Genomic DNA, 12,803 nt, shown 5'->3' with positions numbered 1-12,803 from the left:
TAGTAAAATCATAGCTCTGCTCCCAAATGCTGGCCCAACACAGAGGTTAACACTCCTCTTCATGCACCATGTGCAGACCCAGGAGTTTTCTGGGGATATTTTTGGGAAAGGACAGCCAAAAGCTGCCATTAATCTCCATTTATGTCCCTGCACAGCCCAGCACTGCCAGGAGCTGCTCAGGTCTTTGGCAACTTTTTATTTTCAGAGAACCACAGAATCTTTTAGGTTGGAAAAGCCCTCTGGGCTCCCTCTGGGAATGCAGGGCCCTGGGAGATGCTCAGCCCAGGGGAGGAGCCAAGCATTCCTACCTGGATACAATCTGAGCTTTGGGACACCACAGCAGCCTTTGCCCACTGCACTCCCAGAGGAGCAGCTTTCTGCTGCCCTGCATGGCCAGAGGAGCCCAGAGGGCTTTTGGAAAAGATCAAATCCAGCCTTTTCCCCAGCACTGCCAAGGCCACCACTGACCCCTGTCCCCAAGTGCCACATCCAAATGGCTTTAAAATCCCTCCAGGCATGGGCACTCCACCACTGCCCTGGACAGTGTGTTCCAGTGCTTAACAACTCTTTTTGTAAGGAATTTTTCTAATGTCCAACCTGAACCTCCCCTGGTGCAACATGAGGTCATTTCCCCTTGTCCTTGTTACCTGGGGGAAGAGAACAACTCCTCCTCACCCATGAATGTTCCTGCCTGGACATCTGCTGAACGAGGTCCTTCAGCCCATGCTAAGAAGGTTTTTCTGGACAGAAGCAGAGCATGGCACATTTCCATCACTCTGGGAGGATATTATTACCAGAAAATCAGACTAAGAGCTAAGCCAAAAGGACTTAAAGTAAATCAGAAAACACCATAGTGCCTGGTAGGTGGAAAACTTGGGTTGCAAACACCATGTGGATTTGCACTGGGTGCCCAGCAGTTATCATTAAGAAAGGAAACATTTCTGCTGGGAACATCTCTGTTGACTCCCTGCTGATGGCTGAGACCCAAACCCTTCCCTTGGGATGGCATCACCACTGGGGGAAAAAAGGGGAAACCTCTGTGAGCCTTAAAGGAGCTGAGAGTGAACTGAAATTCACTGTGCACTGAAATTCTGTGCACCCTAAAGTGCTTGTGACCCCTCCAAATGTGCAGGGGTTTCACAGGAGGGAGGATGAGATCTGCCTCAAATAAAGGAGGTTTTTGTGTGCCTGGCCCTGAGCACAGATCCTGGTGTGTGCCTTTAGCAGCAGAACATGCAGGGAATGCCTTTGGTTTGTCCTTCCCAAATATATTGATGAAAACAACCCCAAGCTGGGCTGTCAGTGCTGCTCTGCACAGTCAGGGTCCAGCTTGTGACTGAAATTGGCTGAGCCCTGTGCCAGGCTCATCCCTGGGCTTTGTTCATCCCCAAAGAACCCACACAGGGCAGGAACCCCAATGATTTCCAGGACATCCAGCTCGTCCTCTCCATCAAACCACATATAAATGCTGAAAATGCAGGAGTTCTGCAGCCTCAGAGCAGCTCCACACACACACTTTTCTTGGGGTTTTTTTTGGTTTGGTTTTTTTTTGTTTTTTTTTTTTGTTTTTTTTTTTAATTATAGATTTTTCTCTCCCCATTTTCACAACCCCCTGGCTTGGTTGGCAGTCAGGGACATTAGAAGGAGACCAGCTGATGGACAGAGGCTCAGAGTGAGGCAGGGAGATCACAGAGAGTAATTTCCTAAGGAAATAGACCCAGAGGGAAAAAAAATAAAAACATTGTCATTGTTTATCTTCTTTCAGCAGGTCTTGTATTTCATTGGAAAAAGCCAGCAGTGCAGCAAACAGCTTCATGAATATACAGATTGTTTTTGGCAACTACCAATTAGCAAAGATTGTGTTCATGCAATCCCCAAGCAGCTATTTCCCTGGGAATTTCTTGTTTTGAACAAGCCATTTTCCATTAGAGAAAACACACACGGTGACAAATAGCTCTTGCTGCCTTTTGTTAGTGGGGGGAGGTGGGAGAAGGGCAGGCAGAAACCCTGGTATGGGGTGTTGGAAAATCTGGGCACAGAGAAATCAGAAACAGGACAAAACAGAAAGGAAAAATGTCCTGGTGTGCACAGAAATGTCACTGTTGGGGCTCATTCCTGCCACTGCAAACCAGGTGTCTGAGGTGGGAAATGGGGCTGTGTATTTTATTTACCATCTGTCAGTGGTGGGGCAGTTATCTCTGTTCATGGGGCAGTTTTTTCTTTATCTCTCCCACAGCCAACCCTCCCTCCAGGAGATCTCTGCTGTCCATGGCCACTGAGTGTCCCTGCAGGGCTGATCCAATCCCAGCATCCCATGGGGAGATGCTCCGCCCAGGGGAGGAGCCAAGCGTTCCTACCTGGATCCAATCTGAGGGTTGGGACACCCCAGCAGCCTTTGCCCCCTGCATTGCCAGAGGAGCAGCTTTCTGCTGCCCTGCATTGCCAGAGGGGCCCAGGCCCATCTGCAGCAGCCCTGGAGCTGCAGAGGAAAACTCCCCCCTTGTGCAGGATCCCTGCTGCAGCAGAGCCACAGCTGGCACTGCAGGAGGGCTGAGCCCCCATGGCATGGGGCTGGGACACCCCCCTGATACACAGGGGGTCTGTCAGGTGTATTCTGACTCTGGCAGTGTTGTTTTGTATTACTGCACTGTTTATTTAATTTTTTTCCCTAATAACTTGTCACTGTCATATTTTCTGAAAAATCCCTTCACCAGGATTTCTTCTCCTGGGAAGCTGAGAAGCCTCAGAAAAGAATGAAAACAACAATTATCTGATTGTTTCTCCTTGTTTGCTGCCTTGGAATGTGTTCTGGAGAGTGTTTACCAACTGGTCATTGTTTGATTGGTTTCATGTGAATTGTTTTTACTTAATGACCAATCACCATCAGCTGTGTCAGACTCCGAGGAGTCAGTCACGAGTTTTTCATTCTAATTCTTGTTAAGCCTTCTGTCTGTATCTTTTTCTTTAGTATAGTTTTAGTATAGCATAATATAATATAATATAATATAATATAATATAATATAATATAATATAACAATAAATCAGCCTTCTAAGGACATGGAGTCAGAGTCTCAATTCCTCATGTCTCATCTTGTCCTGGGGACCCCTGCAAATACCACAAGAACTGTTATTCCTGCTCCCATATCTTTGCCTGAGAGCCCCTTAATTTCAAAATTATAACAATTCAGAGAGAGAGGGTTTGCATTTTCCATTTCAGGGGAGGCTGCTACCCTCCTTAGCAGACACCTGGCTTTTCAAACCAAAACACCAAGGGACTTAGGGGTCATCACAGCCTATGGTAAACTCCTACTTGCAGGTGAATCCTCCCAAAAAGTGCCAGCCTGAGGTTCCCCACGGCTCCTGTGACCCCTGCAAGCCCAGCCTGAGTTCTTGCACTGACCATGCAGCCTGGAGAAAGAAACACAACACCCAAATCCTCCAAGCATCACTTCACAGCTTCGCCTGGGACACTGAATGAGCCAAAGATCAGGGAGACAGGCACTCAGAGTCAGCTCTGATGGACAGCTTTTTATTTCCCAATGTTTTCCTTTAACAAAGTGCTACATTCCATAGTTACAGGATGAGGAGCTGCTCCTGTCCACAAGAGAAAACCACAGGGAAGCACGAGGACTGCTCACAGCTCTCTGTGGAAGCAGAGCAGTCCAGAGCAGCCTCACCAGGGTGAACATCTGGCCTCAGAGACACCTTTGGGGATCAGCAGCTGTGTGGTGGAGGTGCATTCCAAGGGGGCAAGAGCTGCCAGGCAGGCTGGTTCCTCCTGTCAGAAGTGGGGCTGGAGATGCCAAAGCTGTTGTGCAGTGCCTGCAAGGAAATTCTGCCTTGTCCTATCAGGAGAATGCAAAAGGGAGGTGAGTGGCTGGTCCTGAGTGGAGTCCAGGGGTTGTTATTGCTGCAGGGACATTGCTGTGCCAATGCCACCACCCTCAGCACTCAGGGCCTTGCAGTTCACCCAGCACTGAGGATGAGAAGGGCCCTTCTTGGCTGCTTTCTTTGTCCTGCCTCTTCCAAAAGAAGCTGCTGGTTTGGCAAGGCAGAGGTGAAGATTCAATCAGCAGTGTCAGGCCACTGGAGCTCCAGCTCCCACCTGAACCCCCCATCCCCTCCCTACTGCCACCTGGTCATTCCAAGGGAATGAATCCAACTCCAGGAGCTGTGCATAGGACATTTTTAAGAGCCCAATCCCAAGTCTATTGGCCTTGGATGAGAAGGGAAGGGGCTGAGTGGTGCTGGTGCTTCAAGGACCTGCAGGCACTGCAGGAAACTCTGTCTGAGCTCCCAAGGCTCCCCCAAGCTTCCCTCGAGCCACAGGTGGCTCTGACTGCCCTCCTTGCTTCCAGTTCAAGCTGAACACTTGGGGACCCTCCAGGGCTGACCAAAACCAACTATTCCACAGAAAGCTTCCCTCTAAAATGGCCAGCAGTGCTCAGGTCCCATCCTTGGGTGAAGCATTTCAGAGCCAGAGTCAGGCCTGGCAGTGCAGACAGATCACAAGAAAAACCTTTGGGAAACCCACCTAACTCCTAAGCCTGTCTCCAGCAGAGAGCAGAGAGCCCACACTGAGCTGTGCATGCAGCTGGGCCTCCCTTCCTTGTGGACTTGCAGCATCCAAGCCACCCCTGCCATGTCCTCTCTGGTTCTGAGGACACCAGGGACCCCAGAGATGCAGTAAAACCCCACTTCCATCATTCTGACTGGCAGTGCTGCCTTTAATTCCTCAAGTTCATTATGCTGGAGAGGGAGAGGAGAGACAGGGAAACTGATTGCCCCTGCAGAAAGGCAGTGTTTCCCAAAGTGGGGATTTATTAGCACAACAAAAGGCCACAGCACCTCCCCACCCACCTTCCCAATCCATCAAACTGAGAGCCCATCCATAAGGATCCTCCTGAGCTGCCACAGCTGGGCTACTCAAACCAGCAGCCTTCCTCAGCCATCCCTCTTGGTCCTCCTCCTGACTGACCCAGCAGCTCTGTGTATTATCAGATGTTTTATCAGATATCCACCTTGCAATCCCCACCATACCTTACCAGGAATAAATCACCAAAGAGCCCAAGGGACAGTATTTCCCAATCCCCAATAGTGAAGGAATGATTCCTGGACTGGTAACACCTTCCAAGCACCTCCAGGCTCCAACAGACTTAGGAACCAGCAGGAAATAGGGAGAGATCAATCTGGAGGGAAAACTTCATTTTAACTTGGAGTGACCAAGTGAGAGAGAGGCCTGAATTTTGGATTTCATGGTGTACTGCCAGTCAGTGCCTCTTAAAGATGTGGGGCTGCTTTTTAGCAAGGCAAAACCCTCCTGGCTGATGTTTCAGGAACAAAAAGGGAGAGATGCACTGTGGAGCCCTGGCTGGGGGGTATGAAGACCCCCACCCCAAAAAATGTTGTCTCCCCAGCCTGCTCCCCATGCACCCACAGGATGGATGACTGAGGTACCACACACAGCTGCTGGACTGGAAGACTGAGCATTGGAGCAGCATTTTGGAACCAGTGTCCCACCTGTCCTTGTCCAGGTGACCCAGGGGGTGTCACAGGCTCATAGGAGAATGCCTGGGCTCTGGTGAACATTGGTTTTTCAGAGCTGACCATCACATCTGGTGATTTAATGCCCAGAGGTGGCCTTGAGCCTCTCAAGAGAGAGCTCACCTCAGGAGGGGCTCCTGGAAGTCCTCCCTGCCTTGCAATCCCACTGACACTTCCACAAGACATTTCCCCACCATCTGACAGGCCTTTCCACCTCCACAGGGAACCAAATCCTGCTCCTGCCACTCCTCAGCCTCCCCTCCCTCCCATTCTCCAAAGGCTCAGGGGGATTGAATTTCAGCACATGTGGGGTCTGCCCTTTTCTGCTCACTTCCCCTCTGGCAACAGTCACTGTTCCTTGCAGGAAGGATGATTCCCCACACAACAGCGATTCCCACCTCAGAAACATGAATTTCCCTCTCAGAAACATGGATTCCCACCTCAGAAACATGGATTCCCCCCTCAGAAACATGGAAACATGGATTCCCACCTCAGGAACATGGATTCCCCCCTCAGAAACATGGATTCCCACCTCAGGAACATGGATTCCCACCTCAGGAACATGGATTCCCCCCTCAGAAACATGGATTCCACCTCAGAAACATGGATTGCCCCTCAAAAACACAGATTCCCACCTCAGAAACATGGACTCCCCCCTCAGAAACATGAATTCCCCCCTCAGAAACATTGATTCCCCCTCAGAAACACGGATTCCCACCTCAGAAACATGGATTCCCTCCTCAGAAACATTGATTACCCCCTCAGAAATGTGGATTCCCACCTCAGAAACATGGATTCCTATCTCAGAAACATGGATTCCCTCCTCAGGAACATGGATTCCTCTCTCAGAAACATGGATTCCCCCTTGAGAAACATGGATTCCCTCCTCAAAAACATGGATTCCCAACTCAGAAACATGGAAACATGGATTCCCATCTCAGAAACATGGATTCCCACCTCAGAAACATGGATTCCCATGTCAGGAATGTGGATTCCTCCCTTAGAAACATGGATTCCTCCTTCAGAAACATTGATTCCCCTCTCAGAAACATGGATTCCCCCCTCAGAAACTTGGATTCCCACCTCAGAAACATGGATTCCCTCCTCAGGAACATGGATGTTTTTCATGTCAGATTGAAGTAATTCCACAGTGGGAAGCACAGCCCAACAGTGCAGGCTTTTCCTGGTTATTTTGACAGCATTTCTGGGCAAAGCTGCATTATTCTCCCCTGCTCAATGCCTGTGACACCTCAAGCACTGTGTCCCTCAGTACTCAGGACTAAGAGGGCACCTCCACAACCCCCTGCACCCATCTGTGCCATGGATTCACCTTTCTCCCCACACCAAGGGTCCCCATCTCACCCCCCACATCTGACATCTCTGCAGCTCTTGCTGTTTTCCCACTGTTAGCCACAAATCCCTCAACAGTGACTGCACCTTCTCCCCGGGCTTTAGAGCCTTTCTGAATTCCATGGTTTGGACACCAGTGGCCCAGGGAATCCATGGCTGCCCCATCCCTGGAAGTTTTCCAGGCCAGACTGGACGAGGCTTGGAGCAACCTGGGATAGTGGAAGGTGTCAGGGTTGGAACCAGGTGCCTTGAAAGTCCCTTCCAACCCAAACCATTCTGTGATCCTGTGAGACAAGACCCATGCAGATCCCCCAAGGGTGCTGCTGCTCACACAGCTTTCAGGGGCTGAAAATGCGTTTTGCAGTGGGGTAAAGGGGTTCAGAGGCTCCACTCTCATCCCTGTGGGAATGCAGCCTTGGAAAGAGAAGAACCTGGAGCTGGTGTTCTTCCAAGAGGAGGTAGAAGCTGGGGAAGTCTCTGACCTGCCTCTTCTGTCACCTCCTTGCACACTGAGCAAAAGCCAAGAGATGCAAAGGCAAGAGCAGCCATCAGTAGATGAGTGCTGGTATTTATTGTGCTGTAACAGACAGTGCTGGTTGGACATGGACAGGGAATTTTGAGTGGAATCAATGCTGAGGCCATTCCTGTGTGTCTCCAAGCAGTGTGGAGCAGAGCTGAAAGAAGAAAGGGGTGAGAGTTGAGGGCACCCAAGGGCAGAAATGTGCTTCAAACTGTATCAAGAACCCTGTACATGGGCACTTCTCGGGCAGCCAGGGGTACAGGCCAGGCTTACAACTCATTAATTAAGCAGAGCAGCTAATCTTAGCACTAAGGAACGCTAGCTCAGGTAATGTAACATTTAAAATGAATTGGACAGAAGTCATTCACAGTAAAGATTTCCATTCCTGGGATGGGTGAGAGCTATTGTTATGATTAGATTACTGCCAGCCAGGACCAAAACAGTACACCATGGCAAGAGGAAAATAATCATCCACACGGATCAGCTCCAGCTGTGGCTCTGAATGAGGGAGTGTGAGATCTCCACTACTGTATCAAAACAAACACCACGGGTGGCACACGTAGGGCATAGCATTGTCATTGTCATTGTCACTGGGCTGGGGACGCACCCCTGCCCGGGGCAGCCGAGGGAGCAGCGCTGCAGCAGCACAAAAGTCGCTCATTCTTCTCCTCCCCCTCTCTCCCTCCTCTGGAAAGTCACGGGCTCTCCCTCCCAAGGGCACTGCAGTTCCACTCAAAATTCATCTTCAGAGCTGTCGGCCAGGAGCATCACTCGGTCCTGCATGCTGTTAAATTCCCTCTGCTGGGGGAGGAGAACAAACATCAGAGAGCGGCAAAAAGGAACCAAATGGAGAGAATTTGGGTGCCCCCATCCCGTAATCGAGGTGCCCCAGGTCAGATAGACCCCAGCCAGGCTGAGCTTGGTTTCCAGCCAGGAGGGTTCAGAGTTTCCATACCTTCCTGTGAAAAATGCATGTATTTTATGATAGGCTTTTCGCAAATATTAAAATTAATATTAGATGTGTTGTGCTAGAAAGTAATGCTGTATTAATTCTCTTAAGTACTGTGTTAAATGGTTTTAGGTTACAAAAATTGTTAAAATAGAAACGATGCTTTGTAAGATACTTTTTTTAAAGAAAGGACTTGCAGCGAGATAGCAGCCACAGGACACCTGAATCTTTCAGAGAAAAATAATTTATTGCTCTCTTATCAGAAGAAACGAACTTCTTCCTGCCTTGAAGGCGCTGTCAGGATTCAGAGGAAGAAGCTGACACTGACCAGACAGAATCCTGGGTTTGAATGGAATTTATGCATCATGTATGAAGTGTATGAATATACAACAGGCTGTTGTTTTTAAAGGTTAATCCTCTGTTAACGTGGATCCCTTTTTCAGGCTCATGCTGCCCAGAAAAGGTACCCAGACATCCATAACTCTTTGTATATGTTGTCTCATATTGTCCTAATTCAAATTGTCCAAATTATTATTACTCTAATTGTATTACTAATTTTATATAACCATTTTATTACTATTAAACTTTTAAAATTTTAAAAACAAGTGATTGGCGTTTCTCACACTCCATACCTTCCTTTTGTGCCGCTTGGAGCCGTTTCTCCTCCGGCGATTCATCATCTTGATGCTGTAGAGCGCTCCCAGGATGAAGAGAGCTCCAGCTATTCCAACTCCCACAGGAACCAGCATCCCTGACATGTATCCTGCCTAAATGGAGGAGAGAGGAGCAGAGCATCACTCCCAAACCCATCCTTCCAGAGCCATTTTCACCAGCCAAAGACTGCAATGTAACCCTAAGGTGATTTCCTCAAAGTTTACTGGATTTGAGCCCCCATCACCTGCCTGCACAGGATGACTCCCCACTCCAGGAGCCAGTTGGTCACCAGCACAACTCAGCTTTTCCTGACACACATTTACTGACATCCTGCACTGCCTGCCTTTAGGAGAGGGACATTTCTCTCAGATGGGCCACTGTGTGCTGGAATCCTCTTCTGGGTGGAGGGATTCCAAAACAGAGGATGGGGCAAATGAGAGGGGCACACAGACTGGTGCTGATAAACTCAATTAGGAAGAGGAGGGAATGGGGTCAATGATTTGCAAGTGATTTGCTACACCAGCAACTGGTTGGGAGTGTTTTTTGTTTTGAAGGAAAACCGTGGCTGCCGAAGGAAGGTGATCTCGAGGTCTTCTCGGCTTTGTACTCAAAATCTTTCAGCCAAACACTTTGGCTTTGCATGGTGTGAAAAATGCCTATTTTATGATTGGCTTTTTGCAGCTATTAAAATGAATATTTCATGTGTTATGTTAGAAAGTTACGCTGTGTTAATTTTCTCAAGGAGTGTGTTAAATATAGTTTTAGGTTATAACATAAGGTTAAAATAGAAGCTATGCTATGTAGGATACTTTTTTTAAAGAAAGGGCTCACACTGAGATAGCAGCCACAGGACACCTGAATCTTTCAGAGGAAGAGAATTTATTGCTCCATTATCAGAAGAAATGAACTTCTTCCCGCCTTGCTCAGTCCTGAAGATCCCGTTAGGATTCAGAGGAAGAAGCTGACACTGACCAGACAGAATCCTGTATTTGAATGGAATTTATGCATCATGTATGAGGTGTATGAATATGCAACAGGCTGTTGTTTTTAAGGGTTAATCTTCTGTTAATGTGTGTCCTTTTTCAGGCTTATTTTGCCCAGAAGAGGTACCTGGACTGTCTATAACTCTTTGTTTCTATTGTCTCATATTATCCTAATCCAAATCATTATTATTCTAATTGTATTACCATTTTTTATAACAATTTTATTATTATTAAACTTTTAAAATTTTAAAAACAAGTGATTGGTGTTTTTCACACATGGGAAGAGGTCCCCTGCTCGGCACCAGGATGGTGACACAGGGAGGACACTCACACCCTCAGGTGGCTTTAAGAGGAGCCCAGCAAAATTAACCAGCCCTAATTCAATCACTGTGATCAGTGTGTTTGCACTGCCCATTAAAACAAAAAATACAGTCAGCATGGCTAATCTAAAATTACACATCTAAACACTCTAAATCCTTAGGAAAATATTCCCAAATTCTTGCTATTTTATATTTGACTGCTTTAAATGAAAAGGAACCTAAGTTTTAAAGTATTGTCTCAGAGTCCTCACCTAATTTGGGCAGGTGGGCTCAGCATTGCAAGGGAGGCAGGTACAGCTTCACCCTCTGCCTGCTACACCCCCAAAAATGAATTTTTCCTGCCAAGGGACACAGGCACCAATTGTGAGGAGTATCAGACAGCTCCCAGCAAGGCTCAGCCCATTGCTTACAACCACCTGCCTTCATCTGTGCTCTCAAAACACAACACAGCACACACACCATAATTACTTCTCTCCCATAATCCACTGAGTGGGAGGAAATTAAAAAAAAATTTAAAAAGCTCTTCAGGTGCACTAGCCTGCCTGTGTACACTTACCTGGAGAATGAAAATAACTGCTTTGATCTGGGGCAGGCACCAATTGGATCAGGGTTTGGGTCAGGGTTTGGGTTGGAATTGGATCAGGGTTTGGGCCACAGTTTGGATTAGAATTTTAGATTAGACTAGATTTTTGGCTTAGAGCAGCACCAGATCCTTTTCTATGGACCCCCATCAGGGGCTGCTCCCTCCTCCCCCAAGGAGAGCTGGTTTGCTCCCCAAGCCCCTCCAGATCCTACTCAGTGCTTTAAACAGCAACAGCTCCTCTGTGTGTGGATCCCAAAGCCTCAGGGATCTTCAGCTGCATCATTCAGGTTCCCTGAACCCCCTCCCAGAACAGCCAGCCCTGCTCAGCTCAGGTGCTGGGAAGGGGCTGCAGCCTGAGCCCAGCTCCCAAAAAAGGACACAGCTGAAGGCCGTGTCTCTGTGAGGCAATTAAGGTGCCTTAATTGGGTGACCTAATTAGTGCAGCGTGGGGTTTTCTATTTCTGGAACTTTGCTGCTGGCATGGGCAGTGAGGGGAGGCTGCAAATGGCTCTGAGCTGCTGCCCAGCTGAGTTTCCATGTCAGAAATCACAGTGAGCTCCTCAGCCTCTCTGTGAGCCTTTACCACACCTGACCAGCCTGTGGCCTTTTACAGGTTTCCCCCAGCCCCCAGATCAGTGTTTTACACCCCAAAAACCTGTGATGTGATGCAAATCCATCCCTTCTGTGTCTTGCAGCCCAACTTCTGAGGGCTACTGCAGTTTCTAGACAGAAAACCCCATTTCACAGGCCAAAGCCACATTTTCACCCCTTTATGGGAAAGAAGATGTAGCTTCTTTAGCTTTTAATACACCCAATCCATGCCCAGGACCTTCCTGGCCCTGCTGGGCTTTGAGATAACAGCAAGAGAACCTGAGAGGAACTCCCTGTCCATTATTTGCCCCACCAAATGCAGCATTTGCACAGTGATTGCAGGAAACCAGACATAAATCAGTCCCTGACCTGTGCTCCTGGTCCCACAGCCCCACCTGAGGGACAGGGAAGGACATTTCTCTCAGAGATGTGCTGGAATCCTTGTCTGGGTGTAGGGATTATAAAACAGAGGATGGGCAAATGAGAGGGGCACACAGGCTGGTGCTGAAAAACTCAATTAGGAATAGGAAGGAATGGGGTCAACACGTTTATTTGCAAGTGATTTGTGACACCAGCAACTGGTTGGGAGTGTTTTTTGTTGGGCTTTTCTAAGGAAAAACATGAGCCAGGTGAAAGATCCCAAAGGAGGGAGGTGGCTCAGGAGTGAGTGGAAATGGACACCAGTGGATCCTCAGTGACAGCAGTGCTTGTGCTGGGTGTGGGAATCCATAAAATCAGAGGGTTTTGGGAAAGCTGCAAAAGGCAGGCCTTGGAGGCAGCAGAACTGTGATTAGAGCTAAGCAGATTGGTCAGCAGAAAAATTATGTAAAATGTAGAAAAGTAAGGACAAATAGAACAATGGTTTGTGTATTAACGCTTGTCTAGAATAACTCCTTAAGCTGCAGAAAATTTTATCTAGTGAGATATTAGGAAGTTGTAAGCTTAATAATGGAGCTCTGTGCCTTGTGTTTTAAGGCTTACAAGCAGGTATTGTATTTGAAATAAGCAAGCATTTTTTAACCAAAGGTACCTGTGCTTACAGTGGTTGGATGGAACTACTGGCAATGTGCTTTTGCTTTGTGTAATTGGTCGAAAAACTTTTAAAGTAAGTTGTAACATTAAGTTCTTGGTCTGCTGATGTCATCTTCCCATTGTCAAAACCATGTAATAAAATTGATACTGGAAAATAAAACAGCTCAAGGCTGTTCCCTGCAGTCCCATCCCATTTGTGAATTTGTGCACAGCCCCTGGCTGGTGATAGCTGGGCACTGCCACAGCCCAGGCTCTGCCTGCAAGAAGTTCAGGCTCT

At 47.9% G+C, this 12,803-nt stretch overlaps 1 protein-coding gene across 1 annotated transcript in view; it reads right to left on the bottom strand.

The window, feature by feature from the left end:
* Positions 1-7,300: 7,300 nt before the first annotated feature.
* Positions 7,301-12,803, bottom strand: part of ARMH4 (armadillo like helical domain containing 4) — a 63,961-nt gene continuing 58,458 nt past the window's right edge. The window contains exons 7-8 of the mRNA XM_058807496.1: positions 8,996-9,130; positions 7,301-8,215 (exon numbers count right to left, since the gene is read on the bottom strand). Of these exons, the coding sequence (XP_058663479.1) occupies positions 8,147-8,215; positions 8,996-9,130 (204 nt within the window). The 3' untranslated portion in view covers positions 7,301-8,146. The remainder of the gene's footprint in view (positions 8,216-8,995; positions 9,131-12,803) is intronic.

The sequence above is a fragment of the Ammospiza caudacuta genome, chromosome 6 (assembly GCF_027887145.1).
Source record: "Ammospiza caudacuta isolate bAmmCau1 chromosome 6, bAmmCau1.pri, whole genome shotgun sequence".
Taxonomy (NCBI): Eukaryota; Metazoa; Chordata; class Aves; order Passeriformes; family Passerellidae; genus Ammospiza; species Ammospiza caudacuta.
This window is presented reverse-complemented; position numbering and strand designations above follow the sequence as displayed.